This window comes from Panthera onca, chromosome D1 (assembly GCF_046562875.1).
Source record: "Panthera onca isolate mPanOnc1 chromosome D1, mPanOnc1 haplotype 2, whole genome shotgun sequence".
In the NCBI taxonomy this organism is placed as follows: Eukaryota; Metazoa; Chordata; class Mammalia; order Carnivora; family Felidae; genus Panthera; species Panthera onca.
In genome coordinates this window covers 54,201,464-54,227,450 of record NC_138348.1, presented here as the reverse complement: position 1 = coordinate 54,227,450, position 25,987 = coordinate 54,201,464, and the positions used below count along the sequence as shown (strand labels likewise).

The following is a 25,987-nucleotide window of genomic DNA, read 5'->3' as shown; positions in this document are numbered from 1 at the left end:
AATGAGCTTACAATTTATGTTCTCTGATGGGATTAAATAATAGAATTAACAACAAAATATCTCCTACTTTATAACTTACATAAACATTTGGGGAAGGTTCTGGTCATGAGAGTTTCATAAAAACTACATTCTGATGGAGAGAACATGCCCCCCATTATGTGCCCACACTCACCAAATCCTTCTCTTGCCTTTGCTATTCCGTTGCCCAGGAAGCCTGAAATCAGGCAGCCATTATCTCTACCTTCAACCTAACAAGATTTCCAGCTCCATATCACAGGTATCCTGTCCACCTCAGATATCATCCTCAGTTTCTAGGACAGCGTAGGATCCGTAGTACCCGCTCCCGCATTTGCTTAGTCCGGGCTCCATAAATCAAGGGGTTGGCCATGGGAGGCACTAGGAAGTAGAGGTTGTCAATGATAATTTGGATATAGGGAGCCATATGGTAGCCTAAAATCTGGGCCAGGACAGAGAAGACAACAGGAGAATAAAAGAGAGCTATGACACAAAGATGGGAGCCACATGTACTGAGAGCTTTGCCCCCTGCCTCCCAAGAGGGGATCCGAAAGACAGCATGAAGGATCAGCCCATAGGACAGAATGATAAAAAGCAAATCAAATCCCACAGATGTTACAATAACCATGAGGCCATAGACAATGTGGTTGGAGATGTCCCCACAGGCTATCTGTACCACAGCCATGTAGGCACAGTAGGAGTAAGAGATGATGTGGGTTTGGAAGCTTTCCAGTCTTTTTGCCAGGATGGGTGCTGGAGTCAGCACTGCCACTGCCCTTGTCAGGACAGTCAGGGCCATCTTCACAAGTATGTTGTTAGCAAGGATGGTCGTATATCTCAGAGGGTACCAGATAGCCACAAATCTGTCAAAAGCCATGGCTAGGAGGATCCCAGACTCCATGACATAAAATGAAGGGATGAAAAACATCTGTGCGAGGCAGGCATTAAAGCTGATGTCTTTGGCATTCATCCAGAAGATCCCTAGCATGCGGGGCACAGTGACACTGACCAGGGACAGGTCAACAACAGACAGCATGGCCAGGAGGAGAAACACGGGCTCATGAAGACTCTTCTCCACCCAGATGATGCATAAGATGGCGGCATTCCCAATCATTGTAATGACAAATACCAAGAAAAAAGGCACAGAGAACCAGCCATGGGAAGATTCCAAGCCAGGAATTCCAGCCAGGACAAATGTCAAGGGTTGAGGAATGGAGTTGTTGCAAGAGGACATCCCTAATCTGAACTCCTAACAGTCTGATTCCTAGGGAGAAAGAAACAAGGGACATTTTGAAATCACAGCATCATTTGCACCTAAAATGCTGGGTATTCCAGTAGCTTATGGTGATAATCATAATTATACTGTATAAACTAATGATCAAAAGCTTCAGTTACTTAAGGTGTGGAGGGAGAAAATCCTAGGCTACTCTCACTGAAGATGGGAGAAGCAGTCTCAGGTATAAATTTTAAATTTTGAAGAGCCCCCAATAAGAGTGGCATATCTGCTAACATACTACTGTAATGTTTATACATCATAAATTGAGATCTAAGTATTTCATGTGTCAACTGCATTTGCCAAAAAGCACACGATAGCCACAGGATAGTCAGACCTCCTCGAAGGTAACTTGGGATAGTTAAAATAGCAAAGCCTTTGAGAAAACACATGTCTGGGATACAATCTCAGTCCTGCCACTTAAGTGACTTGATCAAGCTGTTTAAGACAAAGCCTCATTTCCTCATCTCAAAATTGGGATGAGGCTTACCTTTCAAAGCTTGAAGTGAGGATTAAATCCATGATTAAATTTCAATATTGTATAAAACATGCAATGATCCTGGCATAATTTTCCGAATGTTTTGATATTCTATAAATGCAAATTTTCTTCTTTTTCTATAAGTACAAATTTTAAGTGAGATATGGAGAAAGTAATGTTCTTTTGGTTGTTTCTTGGAAAGAACTGTAACGAGGATAATGAATACTCTTTAATTGACACCATAAAAAGGAATATTTGATGGCCCTAAATAACTTTATCCTCAAATACTAAAGAGCAAAAAAAAAAAAAAAAAAAAAAAATAGTGTCACCAGAAATAGGTATCCGGCCAAATAAAGGATGTTAAAAAATTTTAAAAGGTGCATTTTAGTCCAATAGGGGAAATGATCCTATCACAAATTCAAATAGAAAAGACAGTCCTGTGACACCAGAAACTCACTATCAATTGGACTTTTCAGGTAGAAATTGTATTATGAACCATGAGGAATAATGTAGATAAAATTTCTCCATGTGATGGGGACATTAGGACATTATAGAGTTTTAACAACATGGTGAAGTTCTGTCTGAGCAATCACGAACAGTTGCCAGGAACAACTATATCAACATTAATCATAAGTAAAGACACCACCAATTTAGACATAAAAATTAGAAATATACTTATTTTCTAAAGAGTGTCACTGGGTATCCTAAAGATTGTAGATTCCAACCATGGCCTTACAAGGGCTGGTGATGGTAGTAGGTGGATTAAAAGAGAATCTCTTTTTCCCTCCATGACCTTGCATCCCAGGATTTTCTACTCTTTTCCCTCCTTTTCCTCTCTTTTCCTAGAGTAAGTAGTACCTGTAGATGGTTGTGAGTCTAGTCACAGTGGGACTGGGAGCAGCAAAGCATTCATTTACTGAAGGTATGGGGAAGATCTGCTGATGACCAGAATAAAAGGCAGATTTATGCTGTTTGTTCTGGTCCTTGGGGATCCCTACTGGCTTCTCTGTTGGCAAAGTGCCTTATTTAGCCTGGATATCCTGGAAAACAAATCCTAGAGCCAATCACTAAGGATACCACGTACGAATAAGAGCAGATATTAAGGAGCACTGTAAATCTAACTGTTCATAAGGTTTAGAAACCCTAGAGAGAAAGAGTAAGGGCTGGAGAATCATTTAGGATGGAAATTAAAGCACACCTGGAGTAACAGAAGGCAGATGTGTGTGAAGCTATAAGCATTTTAAAATTGCTACAGCTTGCTTCCAAACCAATAGTTGAAATCATTTTCATTTCCAGTGACTTTGGGGCCTCTATAAGCAAAACTTAAACTAAAATTAGGAGTCTTGATTTCCTAGATGCAATTAAAATCCACAAAAAGTTGGAAAAAAAGGGGGGATTAAGAGCACACTTATCTTGATGAGCCCTGAGAAGTGTACAGAATTTTTTTTTAAGTTTATTTATTAATTTTTGAGAGAGACAGAGAGAGAGAGAGAGCCCAAGCAGGGGAGGGGTAGGGACAGAGGAGGGCAGAAGATCCAAAGTGGGTTCTTTGCTTATAGCAGAGAGCCTGATTTGGGGCTCAAACCCACTAATTGTGAGATCATGACCTGAGTGGAAGTCAGACGCTTAACAGACTGAGCCACCCAGGCGCTCCCAGAATTTCTGAATCATTATACTCTACACCAGAAACTAATATAACTATATGTTAGTTACGCTTCAAAAAATGTATCCACTGAAATACATCTTAAGTGACTAAATAAGGCCCTTGTTAGGTAAGTAAGATATATAAAAAGAAACATAAAGGAGTGAGATTAAAGTAGGAACAAGAGAGGAGCTCTATAAAAAAAATTTTTAAAAAGCACAATACTGGGTTTAGGAGAGACTGAGTTTCAGAAAGACCTTTGGCAGAAGTCAGAAGCTCAATCTGAGAGTAAATGGTAAAGAGAGGGAAAATCTGTTAACTGTTTTGCTGGTGGTCAAATATAAAGATCCTAATGATAGTGACTGGATCTTGTTTGTTCATGGTTATTTCCCCAGTACCTGGTGAATTGCAGGTCTTCCAATGTTTACATATGAATAAATGCACACACTCTGCCCCTGCCCCCACAGGTCTCCACTCTAGACTCTAGGCCTATAATAACACCTGAAGGGTAACCAACAGTCCTGCAACCTGTGAGCTTGTCAAAGTCTTCATTAAGCCATTTTCTCCTAGCCTAAAGTATACTCAGGGTACTCAAATAAATTTAATTCTTTCTATCATGATTGCTACCAACTTGGATCAAATTATTATCATATTGTCCTCAAAAACTTTTATAATGTTCTAAGAGGCCTTTTGCATTCCTTTCTTCCATTCTTTGTCGCGAAACATTTTCCTCACTGTAGTCACAATGGTCTTTTTATTTTCCCTGTATGTTTCCTTATTTTTGAGAGGGGGAGAGAAAGAGAGAGAGTGTGCATGTGCAAGAGAGAGAGAAGGGGACAGAGGATCTGAAATGGGCTCTGTGTTGACAGCAGAAATCCCCATGTGGGGTGGAACTCACAAACCATGAGATCATTACCTGAGTCGAAGTTGGATGCTTAATGGACTAAGCTATCCACATGCCCCACAATGATCTTTTAAAAACACAAACATGATGTCACTCCTGTGCATAAAATGTTCACAGTCTTCCTCTCATTTTTAGGATAAAACTGAGAATCCTCAGCCCCAGACATCCACTCTTCACTTCACTCTCTGTCCTTCAGCCCACAAAATGGACTCTCTCCAAGTTTTCAAACATATGGTGCCACTTCCTATTTAAAGATCCACCCACACATGTTCACATATTGTGTTCTCTTTCCCTGTAACATCACCAGTCCCATTTCATGATCTTTCTTTTCTCAGCTGCTTAACTCCCACTTGGCATTCAAATATGTTTTTTTTTTTTAATTTTCTTTTTAATGTTTATTTTTGAGAGAGAGAAAGCGAAAGAGAGCAAGTGAGAGAGAGTGCGAGCAGGGGCGGGGCAGAGAGAGGGAGACACAGAATCCAAAGCAGGCTCCAGGCTCTGAGCTGTCAGCACAGACTCTGATGCAGGGCTCGAACCCACGGACTTGGAGATCATGACCTGAGCCAAAGTCGGAAGCCCAACCAACTGAGCCACCTAGGCGCCCCTCAAATATCATTTTTAAGGAAGCTTTCCTTGACTCCCTTAGACTAGAGCAAAACCCCATGTTATGTGCACTTACAGAAATCTTTGTTTCTACTTGACAGCCCTTAGTATCCAGTATAATTATGCATTTGAGCATCATTTAATTATTTCATATTACATTTCCCCAGAATGTAAAGTCCCTGAGACATGGACTTGTGTTTTGCTCACCTCTCCTCAGAACCTAGCACAATCTGGCCCATTTTAGCCACTCCATCATTTTTTGATGCATGAATATATGAATAAGTTGTATATCTTCCTTCCTTTAACTAGAATTCAATTCAGAATCTTTGAAGATTTAGATTTAGTTTTGTGTTTGTTATTGTTGGACATTTCTTATTTGCCATCCATTGGTATATAATCTGTGAGTATAACTCCTTAGTTTTTATTTCCAAACCTAACATGTAAGCAATGCTGATACTTGTCAGGGGATATATTATAATTAAATTCCATGGTTCATGGTACTCCAAATAACAAAATATAGCAAGAAGGTCCAGACTTAATAATTTGTCTTCACGAAACATCCAACATAATGGTAATAGTCTCAGAGTTTACGTTTCCTTAAGACGTCTTTTCTCTTTAGACTGGGAGAGATCTGTCTCTACTGTCATTGTCATTACTCTCCATTATCTTACAAAAAAAGATCATTGAAAGATATCCTTATGGCTTTAATGCAGGTCCCTTATTTACAACTATCACATGATCGGGAGTTCTAAAATACAGGAAATGTGAATTCAAACATCTTATTGCTTTATTCATTCCTTCAGAATCATTCACTGAACACATAGGTTCACAGGACACTTGGAGGCATTATAGATAAAAAGTAAATGGGATTTCAAAAAATACAAAAACACTAATTCAAAAGGATATACACACCCCTATGTTTATAGAAGCATTATTTACAATAGCCAAATGATGGAAGGAGCCCAAATATCTACCAACTGATGAATGGATAAAGAAGATGAGGTATATATACACAATGGAATATTACTCAGCCATAAAAAGGAATGAATCTTGCCATTTGCAATGACATGGATGGAGCTAGAGAATATGATGCCAAGTGAAATAAGTCAGTCATAAAAAGGCAAATACCATATGATTTCACTCATATGTGGAATTTAAGAAACAACAAACAAGGGGAAAAAAAGGAGAAGAAAACCAAGAAACAAGACTCTTAACTATAGAGAACAAACTGATGGTTACCAGAGGGGAGATGGGTGGAAGGATGGGTTAAATAGGTGATGGGATTAAAGAGGACACATGTCATGATGATCACTGGGTAATCTATAGAATTACTGAATCACTATATTGTACACCTGAAACAGATATAACATTGTGTGTTAACTGTGCTGGAATTTAAAATAAAATTAAAAAAAAATAAAATAAAAGTAAATGGATTTTAAAGTGGGATTAATTACTGTCATTTTTGTTTAAATCCAGACTATACCACTTAGTCAATATGTGACTATGAGCAAATTATTTAATCTCTCTGAGTCTAAATTACTCATATGTAAAATCAAGACTAATAATCTAGTGATTATGGTGATAATTATATAATTTAAATTGCATGTATACATATCAATGTATACATTTACCCACACACATATATACATATAAATGCACACCTATGTCTTGCAAATCTGACATATAATAAATACACAAAATTATACTTGTTATGATAATCCACGATGTTAACTATGTTAAGTGTTTTATATGCTTTCATTCATTTAATCCTTAAAATTCTACGGGGCAAGAAATCTTACAATCCTCATTTTATTAATTTTGACAACAAGGTCCAGAAAGTTTGGACAACTTGCCTGTGAGCACACAGATAGAAAGTGACAGAGATGAATAATGAACTCAGCACTCTGAGTTCTAGAGCCAGTGCACTTAACCCCAAACCATACCAAGAGTTTAATTGGCAAAAGGCATATTAAGAATTTAACTAAAATATATCATGGCATTTTTTACAATAGAGGTGGGGGGAATTTTTAGTTAATTTGACTTGAGGAAAGAAACGTAATCTTTCTGATAAGGTGGGGGAGTTTAAACAAGAGCTGGATCTTGAAGGATAATTAAGTTCTTCCCAGGTGACAAAGACAATAGGTAGGAGAGAAACATTCTAAGCAAAACATGAAGATATGGAGAGACGTATTGTTTGAATGAAGGCGGGGGACTTTATGAACAGGACCAGTTCAAATGATATATAAGAATGAGAAGAGAAGGAGCAGAAAAGAATTTCATTAAGTTTTGCTTTGCTATTCTGGTGCTTACATGGGTCTGACATATCAATTCTGTTTGGTTTTTTTTTTATTTTTTTTAATGTTTATTTATTTTTGAGACAGAGAGAGACAGAGCGTGAATAGGGGAGGGGCAGAGAGAGAGGGAGACACAGAATCCGAAACAGGCTCCAGGCTCTGAGCTGTCAGCACAGAGCCCGACGCTGGGCTCGAACTCACGGACCGCGAGATCGTGACCTGAGCTGAAGTCGGACGCTCAACCGACTGAGCCACCCAGGTGCCCCAATTCTGTTTGTTTTCTAAATTTTTATGAGGATAACTATGATCTCAATGTAAAGGATGTATTAGACATAGTAATTAAAAGCTAATGCTTTGAACATATCAGTGGCAACTGTTGAAATATCCCAAATTTAAAATTATAAAAGCTTGAACAACATTGCAACAGAGTCTAAGGAAAAGGAATACAGAGAAGTAGCCCAGATATTTACTTCTAAGAAGCTCCTATACTAAACAGAAGAAAGAAGATACAAATAATACTTTACAAATAGAAAACCACAAAAGAGAACATCAATTCAAGGAAATTCAGCATGTGTTTATTGAGTGACTCTGGAGTAATTTCCATTTTGTACAAGCCAGGAAGTGAAGAAATCATATTTTTTAAAGAGAAAATATTCAGACTTTTACCAGTAAAATACTTATATTTTTTTAAATAATTTTATTTTTAATTATCACCAGGAGCATAATCACTAAAAATGTATTAATTGAGTTATTTATAATGATAGATACCTCCTTGAGCAAGCACATGTAATATCTGTATCTAGTTCAGTGGGCTTGGGCCTAAGCTCTGGGCAAATTCCCAAGTAGATACATACCATCAAGCATAAAGTTGTTTCTGGTTTCAGGATAATTTGTGATGAAGGTAAAGAGAATATCTTTAAGAGACCCAATCTTAGTTTAGGTAACAAAACAATAAGAGGCACAAGTTATGCTTTGTGGAGACAGAATATTCTATGAGCAATATGTTTAAAAATTCTGTGGGCTTGATTATTGCACTATTGAACTTTTCCACATTTCTGCTTGACAACTTGTCTTGTGTGTGTCCATTCTTGTGACTAAAATACACAATTACTATGTCCTGTATTAAAAAGACATCAATCCTATTATATTGCCTCTTCTGTAGAATATTGATAGTGATCATTAAATTTTCAATTGCAAATACTTTACATGGAATTTTTGAGGTTCTCATGGGCTTCTTCACTTTTTTTTTAAATCACGCCTACTTCAAAATAAACTACCACGCCCAGTTACAACACAGATCAGTAGCAGCAAGGAGCAGAAGGGGACTGCTTTCCAATTAAAAAAGCTTTAAGGAAGCTCCTTAAAATCCATGTGTGCACAAAATGTCTCATGCCTTCTAGTTTCACTACAATTGTGGAGTTTCTATTATGTGTGGTCACTCTTCTCTGTGTCTGATTTCAGTGGGAGAAAATTCCATGTCATTTATGAAAATGGGATCAATTATTTCCCTACTTCCCTTCTGATTATGATACCATCTCTGCAAACAATTCCAGGATAATCAAGTGACTTTTACCTTTAGAGAACTAAGGACATGGTCTCGAATTTTTTTGGTTCTAATACCATAAACAATGGGGTTAAGGAAAGGTGGTACCAGAAGGTACATATTGGCAATAAAGATATGAATTTGGGGGGCCACATTGTGGCCAAAGCGGTGAGTGAGGAAGGTAAAGACAGCTGTGGAGTAGAAAACAAGGATGACACAGACATGAGAGCCACAGGTTCCTAGAGCTTTAAAACTTGCTTCCTGTGATGGAAGGCGAAAGACTGCACGGAGGATTAGGGCATAAGAGACAGCAATGAAAAAGCCATCGCAGGAACCAATGACAGAGGCTACACTGAGGCTGTAACGTTTGGTAGCTCCTGTGTCCACACACGCCAGCTTCACCACGGCCATGAACTCACAGTAGGTGTGGGTAATGACTCGTGTTCTGCAGTAGGGCAGCTGCCTGAGCAGGATAGGATGTGGGGAAAAGAAGGCCACTCCCCGGAGTACCACAGAAGCTCCCATTTTGGCAATGCGAGCATGGGTGAGAATCGTGGTATGGTGCAGCGGATGACAAATGGCCACGTAACGGTCAAAGGCCATGGCCAGGAAAAATCCTGATTCCATAGCAGTAAAGCTATGGATGAAGAACATTTGAGCCAGGCAAGCATCAAAGGCAATGTCACGCGCTCCAAGCCAGAAGAGACAGAGCATGCGAGGCAGTGTAGATGTGGAGAGGACCAGGTCAGTGACAGAGAGCATGCACAGAAAGAGGAACATAGGCTCATGGAGACTCCGCTCTGCCCTCACCACGGCCAGGATGGTCACATTCCCCACCACAGCCACCATGTACATAGAGCAGAAGGGAATCCCAATCCAGATATGCAGGTGCTCTAGTCCTGGGATGCCCATCAGCAAGAAGGTGTCTGGAGATGTTTGAGATTTATTGGCTGGTCCCATAGTACTGCTGCTCTCTGTCTTTTGTGGAAGCAATCCTCCTTTTTAGGGCAAAAGTTTTCTGGCAAGATCATCACAATCAAATCTGGCAACAAATGGAAAACAAAACTGGAAGACCCCAAAATATCACATTAGAAAACATTCAGGTTATAATTTAGAGTGAAAAAAACTTAGTAACACTAGGCAAAACTATGCAACCCAACACAAAGCCCTTATTCTCAATCAAGTCATGAATTTCACAAATTTGTTCAAAACAAAGCAGAAAAACCCAACTTTGTAACATCCATGTACAATAAAACTCAATGCCACTCCTTGAATTCACAATTCGATTCAGTCATAAGGCCAGATTAGCTTTTGCTAAAATATCTGGTGTTACAGGCAAAATGGATCTTAGAATTTATCTAGTCCAGCAGCCTTCTCAATGTCATCCTGAAATGTAATTTTCTAGCCGATGTCTCACTTTCTCAAGTATAGTTACTCATTTCTCAGACAGTCCTGTTTTTTCTAGTGCTATCACAGAACCAAGCCCCAGGAGCTGCAAGGCATTACTGGCCTTTCTGATGGAGCATTACAGACTCACCTGTCTTCTGCATAGTCTTCACAAAGTCATTTAATACTCATGCTTCCACTAAGTTCTCTTCTGTTCTGTACATTCTGTGTCCAGTTCTGAACTTTTATTACTTGTATTTGAATATACTAGTCACTACAGAGATACATGCACTTGTTACCTCTTTTGATTTCTACACTATTAGTGTGATTTCAGTTCAAATTATTTTTTATACGAAGTAAGGAAGAAAAGTAATACTTAGTTGATCCTAACATGAAAAAAGACATTGTCCTGGAATCCTTCTATTTGTTCATTTTAGCTAGAAAACCAATGCAAACCAAATATTTTTCTGCCAATTTTACCAGTTAGGAAACAGAAACCCAGAGTGCTACAGATAATGCAATGGCAGCACAGAAAGTCTGGCGAGACATCAGAACTCTTAACACAAAACTCTGCATGACTGCCAAATCCATGATATTTTTATTATGCTATACTCAATATTTCGTGGCACAGTGGTCAGTCTTAGTCAACTATAACCTATTAATATTTTTCACAATCTTCAAGTCAGATTTCTCAAGATGATTTCATTTAATTTTTTTTAAAGGTTATTTAGTTTGAGAGAGAAAGAGCGAGCAGGGGAGGGGCAGAGATAGAGGGAGAGAGAGAATCACAAGCAGGTTCTGTGCTATTAGTGCACAGCCTGATGCAGGGCTTGAATTCACAAACCATGAGATCATGACCTGAGCCAAAATCAAGTCAGTCACTTAACTGAGCCACCCAGGTGCCCCAAGGAAGACTCTCAAAGAGATTTTAAACAAATGATTAAAAAATTAGCCCTTTCATTTAAACTTTATAATCTGTAACATTTTAAAATAATCATTATCATGTGTTTCTTTTGTTATTATTAAGCATTTATCCACACACATACATCTACATAAAAACAAGTGAAATATAATTTTGATGTAAGTAGATTCCAATAACAGGATTCTTTTTATGATCCTAGAATATTGTATTGATCCCTCTAACATGGTGTGTATACTGTTTATTAGTTAGAAAGAGACCTATTAAATATAATAATAATGAGATTACAAATACTGAATCCTGTTTGCTACATTATAATTTAAAATTTTTAAAATTTTTTACTGTTTATTTTTGAGAGAAAGAGACAGAGTGCAGGCAGGGGAGGGGCCAAGAGAGAGGGAGACACAGAATCCTAAACAGGCTCCAAACTCATGAGCTCTGAGTAAACCACCCTGGCACCCCTACATTATAATTCATAAACACTGGTCAAATGCCTTATTAAACTGGAATATGATTTACACTACCCAGTATTTGGGGAAGAATGTAGAACACATCAGACTGATTATATATTTGATTAGAAATATTCTCAGTGTTATTGGGAATTTTTCTTAGCTTGGCCTGGGCCTTATAAAATGATCATTTATATAATACTTTCAATTATTACAATATTTGGCTCAGAAGAAATAAAGTTCAACAAACCTTGAAATTGGTCAAGTATCACTAGTGATGTTATCATTGTTTCCCTTCCATCTGATTATTTTCATTCTCATCATAGACTCTTCTTATGTCTTTTTATCAAATGCATTTATCTCCATAATAAGATTTAGGTTGTCTTATACATACTGACTATGTCTTTTTCCCCAGTATTGTCTTCTGGAAAGTGGGTGAAACAAAAACTTGCTGGGAGGATTAAGTTAATTAATACATTAACAAATTAGAACACTATCTTACAAAGAGCAAGAATTTAAGAAACTAATCATTCTAATGGAATTTGGTAATCATTCTATAGGTAATGAGCTCCAGTAAAGTTTCTAAGTATCCATAATAAGATCTGCATTTTAGATAACAAAATAAACCATTCTTTCCGGCTTTTTCACCAGGTACTCTTTCTATACCCTCCATGGGGTAACACCAACCTTCTAAGTACTCCCCAGTATGTCATGCTTCTTTGTAAAATTGTGCTTTTGTTCACATACTTTTCTAATTGCAACTTTCCTCCCCCTCCCTTTTATTCATTTCCCTTTGCAAACTACTGCTCTTCTTACAGTGTCTAGCTCAAAAGTAATCTCCTCTCTGACTTTTTGCTGAATTACCTCGGACAGAAATTGGCAGATTATTTCTCTTTGCTCTGATTGCATCTTTACAAGTCTTTTACACTTCTTTTTGACAGATCTTATCAAGTTGTGGAATATTAGATTCATAAATATATTATTATTATCACTTTCATAGGATTAAATTCTCCTCAGTACAGAAATAATAGCATAGCTAGATATTACCATGACCCAGCCCTGAGACTGGCATTGGATGATGCCTATTAACACAGTAACACAAGTAGCTGCACAGCCTGTGTAACTCCACATCCCTATTTTCACTGACAAATCTATCGTGTTTCCCAACACTTTCACAAATGCAATGCCATGTCTGATATTTATCAAGATTTCCACAAGATACCTAGATATCAGAGGTAAGATAAGAGAACTATCCCTGCCACCTCTGCCCATAGTGAAATAAAAGAGTTTCTGCCTTTGATCTTTATTACTGCTTTGCTCTTCCATGATTCTGAGACAGGACTCCAGGGACAGAGAGATAAAGCAACTAATTGAAAGAGGATTTCAATATAATTACTGTTTTATCTGAGGGCTTCAAGATCCTGATTACTCACATCTCCACTTTCAGAGAAACACAAAGCTATCACATTTCTCTGTTGGCTCCCAACACGTTTTAATTAACAAATTGAGGAGTACCTGGGTTGGTCAGTCGGTTGAGCGTCCGACTTCAGCTCAGGTTGTGATCTCATGGTTCATGAGTTTGAGCCCCACACTGGGCTCTCTGCGTCAGCACTGGGCCTGCTTCAGATCCTCTGTCTCTCTCTCTCTGTCTACCACTCCCTGTTCATGTTCTCAATCTCCTTCTCTCAAAAAATAAACATTAAAATAATTTTTAATTAATAAATTCATTCAGAGAAGATCTAGATACCTGTACTCACATATGCCTAGAGGCCCAAACAAGCAGATTTTTTGTACATCTGAAGTTTTCTTTTGTATTGTCATAAATTATGTTACACTACATCCAGAGATCCAAGCACGCAAAGACTCTTCAACTTTTTGAATACAACATAAAGCCTCCTTCAAAAGCACACCACTTTGATGCTCAAAAGTGCATTCAAATATGCATGGATATATTAATAATCTTATATTTTAAAGCACAAGCAAAGCACTTTGTTATACCTACTAAAACATACCCTGCATTTTTTCTTAGAATTATTAGTCTTTCTACACTTCAGCCTGGAAATCAACATGTGGGTGTGGAGGCGGCACACAGAAATATCAACTGCCTTCTTTTAGAAAATCCATTTAGGTGAAATGTTTATGTCCCACAAAGGTTTACAATGAAGTATTTCTATACTTTGTACTGTCTCTTATCTGTGCAGATTAACTAGTTTGAAGATGAACTACATCAAATATTATGATAGTTAATGTGACTAAGAGAATGTAGGAGTCTGGAGTGTTTTGAAAATAAAGGCTATAGGGAGAAAAGGTTGGCTATGGCTTGATCTTGCCCAATTGATCACCTCAATAAACAGACACAGTTTTTTCACCTTATTCCAAATATTTTTCCTCCCATAAGATTTGCAATGACTCATCACATCTAATGTTGAGCGGAAAGAAACTGTTCTTTGTTCACAGCTGTCTCAGACCTCAAAGCCTATCTGGTCAAGCAGCTTTAATGCTATATTAATTCTAATTTGGGGTATATATGACCTTGTGCTCCCTATACTTCAGAGCTAATTAACCTATATTTTTATCAGTTATGGGGAAAAAAGGTCCATTCTACCTTCTAAGTATATTACATGTCTATGATCTTTATTCTGAGCTTTACTAAGTGTATTTGAAGAGATGAATAAATTACCTTTTTGACGATCTCATAATTCTATAAATGCAGATGTTTGAATGTAGCCCTCTCCTCTCCTTCTCTGTCTTGTATCTCTATCTTAACTCACCCAAATCAAAAGCTGGGAGTCATCCAGAGAGTCAGTTTCTACAGGGAGTAGATGCTAAGAAGTGTGCTCAGTGAACATGAGCTATCATTACGTCCACCTCTAAATTCCACTGGATTAAAGAGTGTAGATGGCAGGGAAATCAGTGGTCCTCTGGGACACAGGGCCTTTTCCCCAACTACAAGAACTAAATTACTTATAGGTATAACAACCATTATTTACTATCCCTTAAGATAAAAAATAGAAACATCATTATTTCCTAAAGGTCTGCTGAGTGCTTTGACATGGAATATATTTGCAGAATTTATCAGGAAAAAATATTATAAAACCATAGAATCAAGGGAAAGGATTATGTTTATGCACTGAGAGATCATCATTTTCTAGACCCTAGGCTTAGTGCTTAAAATCCCTTCTCCCACTGAACTTCCAAAACTTCTGGAAATAGAATATGATCACTAAGTATATGAGGAAACAGAGAGACTGACAGATTAAATATTTTCTGTAAAAGTTTACAGCTAATAAGGAGTAATATCAGGATCTGAATCCAGATATCTCTGGCTCCACGTTTCATTTACTTAACTACTCTATCACTAAGGTTTGAGAATGAAGTATGCTTGAATTAAGGTTTATATTCTTTCTTATGCAAAGCAGTAAGGGGCCTAGATTACAACTGATAACATACAATAGAACTAGCAAATGCCTTTATAATCTGGTCCCTACTAGCCCTTTGGCATTACCTTCTGCTAAAGGGCTCATCTTTGAGTTTTCTTGAGTCTCAGCCAACCTAGACATTTTTAAAATGTCTACTTTAAGATTCTGTTTCATGTTTTTGCTTCTGCCTCTAACATTCTCTCCATTTCTCACATCATGTCTTCTCATTTCCTGCTAATTTTAAGGTTACAGATAGAGTAACATTGGACTTTTTTTTAAATCAAGTTATGTTTGTTACATTTCTATTCCACCTGTATTCTTCTACTCTCTCATTTATCACATTAGTAAATATTTATTAAACCAATATTATGACAGTCTAGGGGTTTAGTAGGCAGTGATGCCAGTCATATATCCCTGGGGACACTGACCTCATACAGTGATGCCTCTGGACTTAGGGAAAGGAAATTATGTCTTGTTGTGTACCATCGATATATTAAAATGTTGTTGAATGAGTGAGTCAATCCATGAATGAATGAATGAATGAATGAAAGGAGAAAATGAATAATTTAAAATGCCTTAGGAAAATTCTAGGTTAACACCCTTTCCGGAAAACAATTACAACATCATCATTATGATTGTAATCATCACAATTAAAACATTCATCAAGTGCTTATGATATACCAGGAAATTTGCTAAATTCTTCATAAGTGTGATAATCTCTCTTTATAGGCACGCACACACTCACACACACAAACACACTCACAACCTTATAAAGAAGGTGCCATTATTTTCAGCATTTTATGCCTGATAATGTGTGCCCCATATCTGAATTATTGAACTTTGCATCTTCCTTGGGGATTGTAGTTGCTAATAACCTGGTTTTTCAATTTCTTGATCTCTTCTCCTCTAAAGGTCTTATTCTCTATCCTGTTGCAAATAGTACCCCACATTCCATAGTCTAGGTTTTATTACCAATGAACCTGAATCTTTCATAATCTCATGTTCATAATCTCAAGCTCAAGTCATCCGTTCGTCACTTGTAACCTTATAACTTCCCAGCTTGTTCCCACCAGTACTGCATGTTCAACAATCCATTGGTAATATTCATCTCCTTCAAACCATCACTTTCTGATTTACCCAGTGTAAAATCCAGGATCAGACTCTTACATGTGGTCTAAACTCCCTTTCCTTTCTTGTGATCTTATCCTGGTGAATATGATCACCTTCATCAATTTTACCCTGAATATACATACAGGGTGTTCTGCAGCAGAGACCTAAACAAGATAGATTTCTTATCATATAACCTTATAGTAAATAATAAGTGCAACAACCTTCTGTCCTCTGTTTACACTAGTATTTAATCTAGAAAGATGTGGTAAGATTCAGGTCAATTGTCCTACAAAAACTACTGGACAGCCCATAGGCAAGGGATCAAGAGATGTGGGAAAAAATTTCTCTGTTTACAAAGGGGAAAAAGGCAGTCACACATACTCCTCCCTCTCCCACCAATATATACATACATACATGCATACATGTATACATGCAGGATTTCAATTGGTTGACATTTGTTGAATGCATGACACAGTATATAGTTAATTTCCGTAAATATCTTGTGCACTTGGAAAGATAATATATATAGTCTTTGTTATGATATATAATGATCTATATATATCCATTAAGTCTAGTTGTTAATCGTGTTGTTTAAATCTTTATCTGTATCTTTCTTATTGTTTCATAATTTAATGAAAGAGATCATTTAAAAATCTCAAAATTATGATTAAATTTGCTTATTTCTTCTTATAATTCTTCCCCTATGAGATTGAACAACTGGAAATTGCCTAGGACTTCTGTGACAATGAACTCTGACCCATGTGGGAAGTCCAGAAAGCTCATCCACAACCTGTACAGCAATTAATCCAAAATGGTTAGAACTTGGTCAACAACTGCCAACTGCTTATTTTTTTTTTTTTTTTTTTTTGTCTCCACTTCCAACACAGGACCCACTACAAATGTGTTAACTAAATCAATCAAGTAGCTCACCTTTAGTGAGCCCACTACCCGCTTCCACATATTGACAACCGTCACTCAGAACATACCTCAGGCCTTGCATGTTATTACCTTCAAACTTCCCACTCTTCTGACAGTCTGAATCTCTGCAAAAGGCAGAGTGATGACCAGTACTCTTGCTACAGCAAACTCTGAAAAAACAGTATCTGCTTGTTCTCATTTGTTTATTTCCACAACTGTATTAATGTTTTAATGTTTTTTGAATGTTTTAATGTTTTGTAGTAATTATTAGTTGCATATAGGTTTTAAAACTTCCTGAATTTTGGTTACTTGAATTTCTTTCATTATCAAATAGCCACTGTCATATCTAGTAATGTGATCAACCCAAATACTAATTCTGTTACTAATGAAAATATACAAGCAATTGTTTTTTGTACGAAAATCTTCAGAGATTCAGACAGCAATTTCATGTGTTAAATACTGTGAAATACTGTATTGTACAATTCTGGAATAACTGTGAAATGTACTCATCAGCTTTTTGGTGAGCCATGTTGACTGATATCAGCTGATAAATAGTAATGAGAATGTCATCTGTTAGAAAAACAATGCTTCTCTCAGAAATTTGATTGCAATCTAAAAAGGTTGCCACATCTCTCTTCTGAATGATTGATGCAAATAAGAATTGTAAGTTCCTGTTTAGAACAGGAATGTTACAACATTAACATTTTTACTCATTTGCACTGAAAATAAGGAAATCCATTTACAGTATCAGGATGCTTTTCATGAGAACAAAAGGGAAGGTTTCAGAAAGACAAATACTGTATGATCTCACTTACAAGTGGAATCTAAGTAAAGAAAAAGCTGACTTCATAGAAACAGAGAACAGGATGGTGACTTCCAGAAGTAGAGTGGGGGGATGGGGCGCTGTAGGTCAAAGGGTACAAATTTTCAGCTAAGAAAAATAAGTTCGGAGGATCTGATGTACTGCAGGTGACTGTAGCTAATTACATGGTATTGTAGACTTGAAAATTATTGAGAGTAGATATTAAGACCCACTCAGGATGACCACAGACACACACACATACACACACACACACACACACACACATTAGTTATGTGATGTGTTGGATGTGTGTATACCAAATCACCACGTTACACACTTTAAATATATACAACTATATTTGTCAATAATTCCTCAATAAAGTTAAAAAATAAAATGAAAGCAGAGAACAGCAGTTACTAGGGGCTGAGGGGAAAGGAAAATGGAGAGATGTCAGCCAAGGGGTACAAAATTTCAGTTATGGAAAGTAGATACATTCTGAGTCTAATGTATAGTGTAAGGACTATGGATAGCTGTACTGTAAACTTGAAATGTGCTAAAAGGATAGATCCCAAGTATTCTCACCACATACAAAAGAGAGGAAACTATGTGAAGTAATGGATATGTTAATAAGTTTGTAGCAATTACTTCACAATATACACATACACAAAATAACCAAGCTGTGCATTTTAAGTATATAAAACAAAAAAGGGTACATTATTTAAAACATGGTCTAAGTAATAAATATACATTGTTAAACATTAAAAGTGAATTTTTTTAAATGGCAGGTTTCATGTATGGGGCCTACTTGAGATTTGTGACCAATGAAACATTTTGGAACTTACACTTCCAAAATTGTTTTGAATAAATTTGAGCAAATATCAATGAAGATCTGTACTGAGTTAAATGTTAATTATGATCTGAAAAAAAATATTTTTCTTTCTTTAAAAAATCTGTATAGTATTAGATTTCCCCATTCTTTTACTTCAACATCTCTGTATGCTCTTTGTACTACTTTTATACAGTATATGATTATTTTTAAACTGATTTTTAACTATAGTCTTTTGCATTGACATTAATTGTTTAGATAATTGGTCTTGCTTTGCTATTTTTATTTTGTATTTTAAGTTGTCAGGTAAATTTTCTGTTCCTTTTTGCATTTTCTAGATTTATTATTTTTATCATTCTGGTTATCCTCTATTAATTTAGTAATTATGTTTTCTAATATTTGTTACTAGTCTCCATGGAAATTAAAACATACTGATGGCCAATTTTGAATTTGCAGACTTCAGAAGTAATTCACACACAAAAAAATAATTTCTCCTAGGTTTTTGTATTACTAAAGTTGGAATTTCCTTGATTTTGTTTGATGAGCACATTAAATCATTTTCCAGAGGAAAGGCTTCAGACTAGTTTACATACTATAGCGGAGACAAAGATTCTTCAAATAAGACAAGGATAATTTAGAGTCTTTTCTCAGAGGTTAGGATGACACTGCAATATAGAGAAACGTCTTTAAAGTCTTTAAATAAAGACTCACAAAATACCCATTGTGAGTTGTTTTTTGGGTTTTGGGGGGTTTTGTGTGTGTGTGTGTGTGTGTGTGTGTGTGTGTGTGTGCGTGTGTGTGTGTGTGTGTGTGTGTGTGTGAGAACAGTATTTTGATTTTCTTCATTTTTCTTTTGGTTGCTTTTTTTTTTAATTTGTTTTTAAATTTGAGAATGATAGAGACAGAGAGAGAGGCAGAGAGAGAGGGAGAGAGAGAATCCTAAGCAGGCTCCGCACTATCAGCGCAGAGTCCAACACAGGGCTCAATCTCAAGAACCGTGAGATCACGAGCTGAGCCAAAGTCAAGAGTCAGATGCTTAACTTACTGAGCCACCCAGGCACCTCTGTTGTTTAATTTTTTAATATAAAAATATTTCAATTGTATAATCACAAAAATATAGCCATTGTCATTGTGAAAATATTAAAATAATCTATATCATATAAGGTCAATATAATACCACGTGCAACATCTTCCTTTAATATTAAGACCCTACTGTTAGTCACTTTGAAAAGACTATTCTAACTGAAAGGAAAATCTGTTTGTAGATTTTTAGTTCATCACCATAATTTTCTCTTTTTTTTTCTTTCATTTTATAATTTGTCTCCAAACTAAGAATATCCAAAGGATACCCTATTCTGGAGGCAAAACATTTCTTAAGTTCTGTGGCACAAACGGACATAAAAAACCTGTACATGAATTATACAAATCAGTTCTCTTAAAAATTAACGCCAAAGACCGTGCAATAAGTAAAGCTTCAAACATGTCCCCAGTTTCTTTATAATGGAAAGTCACCATGGAATTTCTTTCTCCTCCCTTCTCTGAATTCACCGCATGCTGTTCACAAATGCCTCTTTTTCTGTTATCCTTTTCTCCTGTTGATTCCATGATGAAATCAGATATGGTGAAATCTCATACCCATGGTGGCAAATTTTGATTCAAAAACACATTAATTATTAGAAATGTTTCCTGAATAGGAAACTTAACCACTGTGTTATCTGGAAAGCAATTGGTTGACACATATATTATAAATGTAAAACTTAGGAATCTAAGATTAAAAGTATCTCCTAAATTTACTTGGAATGTGATCTGTGAAATTATGATCAACTTTGAGGGAAGTAGATATAGGACTTTTGGTATAATGGGTCAAATCAATCCTGTGAAATTGAGGGTATCTGGTTGGTTCAGTCAGTTAAGCCTGGGACTCTTGATTTCGGCTCAGGTCATGATTTCACAGTTTGTGAGATCGAGCCCCTTGTCAGTCTTTTTGCTGAGCGCGAAGCCTGCTTAGGGATCTCAATCTCTCTCCCTCTCTCTCACTCTCTCTCTGCCCCTCTCCCCTGCTTGTTCATGCTCTCTCTCTCTCTCTCTCTTTCAAAATAAATTAATAAACATTTTTAAAAATTCTGTGAAATTATGATCAACTTTAAGGGAAGTGGAAGCAGAACTTTTGGTATAACAGGCTCAATCAGTTTGCTGCCATCTTAAGAAGCCCAGGCCAGGGGCGTCTGGGTAGTTCAGTCAGTTAAGTGTCTGACTCCGGCTCAGGTGATGATCTCACAGTTCGTGAGTTCGAGCCCCATGTAGGGATCTGTGCTGATAGCTGACAGCTGGGAGCCTCCAGCTGCTTCACATTCTGTGTCTCCACTCTCTCCACCCCTCCTCTGCTCACACTCTGTTTCTCTCTTTCTCAAAAATAAATATTAAAAAAAAAAAAGGCAGCAGCAGCCCACGCCAAGGATCACAACAGCTCTCCTGTAAGGTACACTGCTGATATATATCTTAGGCCAACCTCCAGGGCAGTTCCTGAGACTACCATCCTTACAGGATCTCTCATCTACAAAAATCATCTTCCATGCCTTTCTATTGGAAGCACTGAGTGACTACTACACGCAAATAAAATAACAGTGCCAGGAACTTATGCTCCTGCCCATGCACCTGGTTATGTCTTCTTCCTGGAGTACACTCAGGTGTCAGAGAGCTGAAAGAATAGCCAGCTGCCTGCCCACCTGTTATCCTGTGGGGGGGAAGGGATACAGGATGGCAGTAGAATAGATAATATCTCATGGAATACATGGCAACTGGCACATGACTTCTAACGACAGGTCCCTTCCAGGGACCTCTGATCCTCTTAGTCTAGTGTCCTGGCCATGGAAAATACCTGATACAACCAAGATTTGGGCTTGGGAATCACATGGGGAGAATCTCTCAGCATCAGATTCATGAAAATAATAGTTTCATCCACATGTATAACAAGCACATACAGAAATTATGGACATGGACAATAATCATTGGAAAAAGTGTATTCAGAACCCCCACTACAAGACTTTCCAGCCTATAAACATACTAAATGCAATAGTCTAAAACTTTAAAATTGTAACTTGAGTCATTGATTTCCTAGTGACAGAGGTAGGACAAGTACTTCTATTATATAAACAATACATTTTCCCAACAGTACACTTTCAAGATAGAAGAGAAGGGGCACTTTTGGGGGTGATGAAAATGTCTTCTACTATGATTGTGGGGTGGGTTACAAGGGCCATACATTTGTTAAAACTTATCTAACTGTCCACTTAAGATCGGCCAATTTCACTGTATTTTTACACTCAAAAAATGAATTCATACATTACAAATGCAGCAGTCTAAAATTTGTTAAAAATGTAACAAGTCATTGGTGTCTTAATGACAGAGTGAACACACATTATCTGAGAAGAAAAATACTGGAAAAGGGCACCCTTGATAATTAACCTGGAACAACAGCTGTAAATTAAGAATGTCTTAGGCAAATGTAGGTGAATGGGCATGGAAGCGAAAATTTCAGCATGTTTTCATATTGTCTGTTTTCTTCATCCTGCAACTGCTGCTTGAGTGAATTTACTCATAATTGGCCAGACCACCACACTTATATGTTCAAAATATGTGAATATTTACCTTAGCTAAGACCTTCTCCCTTAGGACATATACAATTCAATATTCCACGTGAATCTCAAACCTGCCATGTCCAAATTAAATGTATTACGGTAGCCCTCAAACTGCTCCTAGTCCTGCATCCATGATGTCAAAGGAATAATGCCAAATGTATGCAGTTTTCCAAAACAGAAAAATTTACACTCTACTTATAGTTAAATTACATATGGAGTGTTAGTGAATGCAGAGATGTTAGTCTTTGTGCCTAGCTATGGATGTTAAGTTCGTAGGATAAAGACACAAGGAGTGAGAAAAAGTTTCACAGCACAAATATCACTCCCCTTTTCAGATGGCTGCTAGTTTTTAAATAATATTTTTAAAAGATGAGAAACATATAGTGGGGAATCTAGTGAAAGCTGAGGAAAATGAACAAGAAAAGAAGATAGTCTTAGATATTGGGGTAATAAAAAGGGGAAATATTTAAATTTGTTAATAACAGATTTCACATTCTGTGTCTTGATATTAAGTTCAAAGTCAACTAATCAATAGGGAAAACTGAATGTACATGGTAGCCTGTGGTTTATTGTAACTACTACCAATCAAATTTGAAATATATGGAACTATACTTTAGCAGTCAGTAGAATCCAGAATATGAAGGACCCCGTGCCTCTATCAAAATTGCTCTAGAAACCATAGAAGCCCTAATACCAATGTTGGTATTTTCACACAAATACATGTTTCTGAATTTAATTTTTATTTTTATATTTTTGTTTTCCTTGACTGGGTGATCATTTCTTCTTACTTACATTTTTAAGTCTTTGTGCATTATTAGTCTATTCATGTACTTTGAGACATTAATTTGATATAATTTGACTAGAGATACAACATTTATTACCTGTTTTTAAAAATCACAGCTATATATATGCCTCAATATTATTTCGCTTACTACTCTATAAAATTCAGCATATAGATCTCAGAGACCTCTTCCTTTTTTTTTTCCTAAGTATCTTCATAGGTTTGTTTCTCCTTCTACCTACTGTTCATTCTATAACTCCCTCTGAAAGGTACATATTCAGAATGAGATGAACAAATTCATCACCAATATTTATTAAATAAAAAAGGTAAAATAATTTGCTGAGTTAATATTCTTAGAAATTCTAGACATATGATAAATAACAACTTTCAGGTGGTAAATGCAATTCAGCCTGTGGGAATAAGAACAGTTAATTATTTTCCCTACATCATCTCTATATATTTCTATATATAGATGATTTCTAGGTATTTCTATATATCTTGAGCCATCTCTTCTATTGATCAAACTAAAATCAGACAACTTTGACCTTTAGTGCTCTAAGAACATGCTCCTGTATTTTCTTGGTCCTTACTCCATACACAATGGGGTTGAGAAAAGGGGGCACCAAAAGGTACATATTTGCAATAAATATATGGACATGTGCAGGCACATTTTTCCCAAAACGGTGAGTGAAAATGGAAAAACCAGCTGTGGAATAGAAGACAAGAATAACACAGACATGTGACCCACATGTGCCCAGAGCCTTAAAGCTAGCTTCTCGGGATGGCAGACGGAATACAGAGCGGAGGATGAAGGCATAGGATACAGCAGTGAGAATGGCATCACATGAGCCAATGATAGAAGCCACACTGAGGCTATAACGTGTGGTGGCTCCTGTGTCCACACATGCCAGCTTCACCACAGCCATGAACTCACAGTAGGTGTGGGCAATGGTTCGTGTTCTGCAGTAGGGCAGCTGCTTGAGCAGGATGGGATGTGGAGAAAAGAAGGCTACGCCCCGAATCACCACAATAATACCCATTATGGTGATGCGCGCATGGGTGAGAATAGTAGTGTGGTGCAGTGGATGACAAATGGCCACGTAACGGTCAATGGCCATGGCCAGGAAAAAACCCGATTCCATGGTGGTAAAGCTATGGATGAAGAACATTTGGGTCAGGCAAGCATCAAATGCAATGTCATGGGCTCCAAGCCAGAAAAGACAAAGCATGCGGGGCAGTGTAGATGTGGAGAGGACCAGGTCAGTGACGGAGAGCATGCACAAAAAGAAGAACATAGGCTCATGGAGACTCCGCTCTGCTTTCACCACGGCCAGGATGGTCACATTCCCCACCACAGCCACCACATACATGGAGCAGAAGGGAATCCCAATCCAGACATGCAGGTGCTCTAGTCCTGGGATGCCCATCAGCAAGAAGGTGATAGGAGAGGGACGAGAGGTGTTGAGAGGAGGCATGACGCTTTTCCCTTTGCTTTCTGTCACTACTTCTGAAGATGAAGCTTCTATGATAGATGATCATTACCAGATGCTGAAAACATGAAGATTCAGTTCAAGAAGACCCTTATGTTAAAAACAGTTCAAATTCATAACCAGGTGTATTTCAATTCACTAGGACCAAAGTAACCATATTTGTAACATCACATAAAATACTGTGTTTGAAAATACAGAAAGATAATTCATGTATCATTTCATATTATCACAAGGGCAAATAAGTCACCTTAACTCCGTAAAAAGATTCCCTGTCTATTCAATTGTACTTAATTCAACAACTGTTCAGTAAGCAGTGACTGTGTGACAAACCATGTTTCAGGCACTAGGAATAAAGTAATTCACAGATCAGATTTATTCTCATGGAGGTTACACTCTACAAGGAAAACATCATAATATGATAAACAATGACTAGCATGTGTGGGTGACAAGAATGCCATATATAGGGGCACCTGGGTGGTTCAGTTGGATACACATCTAACTTTAGCTCAGGTCATGATCTCACGGTTCATGGGTTCGAGCCCCATGTCAGGCTCTGAGTTGACAGCTGAGAGCCTGGAGCCTGCTTCAGATTCTGAGTCTCCCTCTCTCTCTGTCCTTCCCCCACCCACCCTCTCTCTCTCTGCCTCTCAAACATAAATAAAAAATGTTTAAAAAAATTAAAAAAACGAATGCCATATATAAATTGATCGTCTGAATGACAGAGCTCAAGCCTTCAGAGCCTGAGATGTTAAAGCAAGAAAAACAGCAACAAAAAGAAATGGACAAAGATATCAGTGTGTCCCAACACACTTATAAGTCAAAGGAGAAAATGGTAGGAGGTGAGGGACAATTTCTCTACATTAATAGCTTCTCTGCATCTTCACTTTTCCTCTGCCCATTTTAGAAAAAGATCAATTGCATAAACAATTATTTTGAAGATATTCTAAAATTCTCTGCTTCATTTTATTCTTTCAGAAATTTCTGCAAAAGATCTAATTTTGCATCAATTATATGTTGTAGATAACCTGTCTTGGTATATTTTCATCTATTGCTCACTGTAGTTCTCCATATCATTTACTACACAGTATTTTATCTTTCCTTTCTACTCCTTCTTATTAGTACCTGTCTGAAAATTACATCTGTAACATATTTATTCTTTTACAAGTGTCAAATCCAGTGTCAAATATGGTAAGTGCAGTTAATATTTAAACAGTGTATCTATGCCTACTGATAAGTTGGAGTCTAAGAAAGAGTATTCTTCAGATTCCCCAAGGTGAATAATGCAGTATATTACTCCTCAGGATGCAGAAGTGCCCTCCAAAGCCATTTTGAGCTTCCCTAACAGTAGTAATCAGAAACTATATTGGAGGGTTCAAGAGTTTGAAATTTTCCACTCGAATTTTTCAGTCAGTATTTCTCTCCAGTGAGTGGACTTTCCATGACTACAAGTAAGCAAGCAGAAATTTTGTGAAACTTTCGGGGAGTTATTGTAGGGAT

The 25,987-nt window shown here is 37.2% G+C and overlaps 3 protein-coding genes across 3 annotated transcripts; all 3 read right to left on the bottom strand.

Moving 5' to 3' along the window:
* Positions 1-304: 304 nt before the first annotated feature.
* On the bottom strand, positions 305-1,249 carry LOC132662379 (olfactory receptor 52D1-like). Its single transcript, XM_060607853.1, has one exon. It carries the CDS (start codon positions 1,247-1,249, stop codon positions 305-307), a length of 945 nt encoding a protein of 314 aa, XP_060463836.1.
* Positions 1,250-8,767: 7,518 nt separating this feature from the next.
* LOC132662380 (olfactory receptor 52D1-like) lies at positions 8,768-9,712 on the bottom strand. The gene has a single exon (XM_060607854.3). It carries the CDS (start codon positions 9,710-9,712, stop codon positions 8,768-8,770), a length of 945 nt encoding a protein of 314 aa, XP_060463837.3.
* A 13,818-nt stretch (positions 9,713-23,530) lies between these two features.
* Positions 23,531-24,475, bottom strand: LOC132662381 (olfactory receptor 52M1-like). The gene has a single exon (XM_060607855.1). The coding sequence runs from the start codon at positions 24,473-24,475 to the stop codon at positions 23,531-23,533; it is 945 nt and encodes a 314-aa protein (XP_060463838.1).
* Positions 24,476-25,987: the final 1,512 nt, after the last annotated feature.

Bases quoted from the DNA above. Each gene is read 5' to 3' on its own strand.
- LOC132662379 (XM_060607853.1), bottom strand. From the start codon at position 1,249: ATGTCCTCTTGCAACAACTCCATTCCTCAACCCTTGACATTTGTCCTG.
- LOC132662380 (XM_060607854.3), bottom strand. From the start codon at position 9,712: ATGGGACCAGCCAATAAATCTCAAACATCTCCAGACACCTTCTTGCTG.
- LOC132662381 (XM_060607855.1), bottom strand. From the start codon at position 24,475: ATGCCTCCTCTCAACACCTCTCGTCCCTCTCCTATCACCTTCTTGCTG.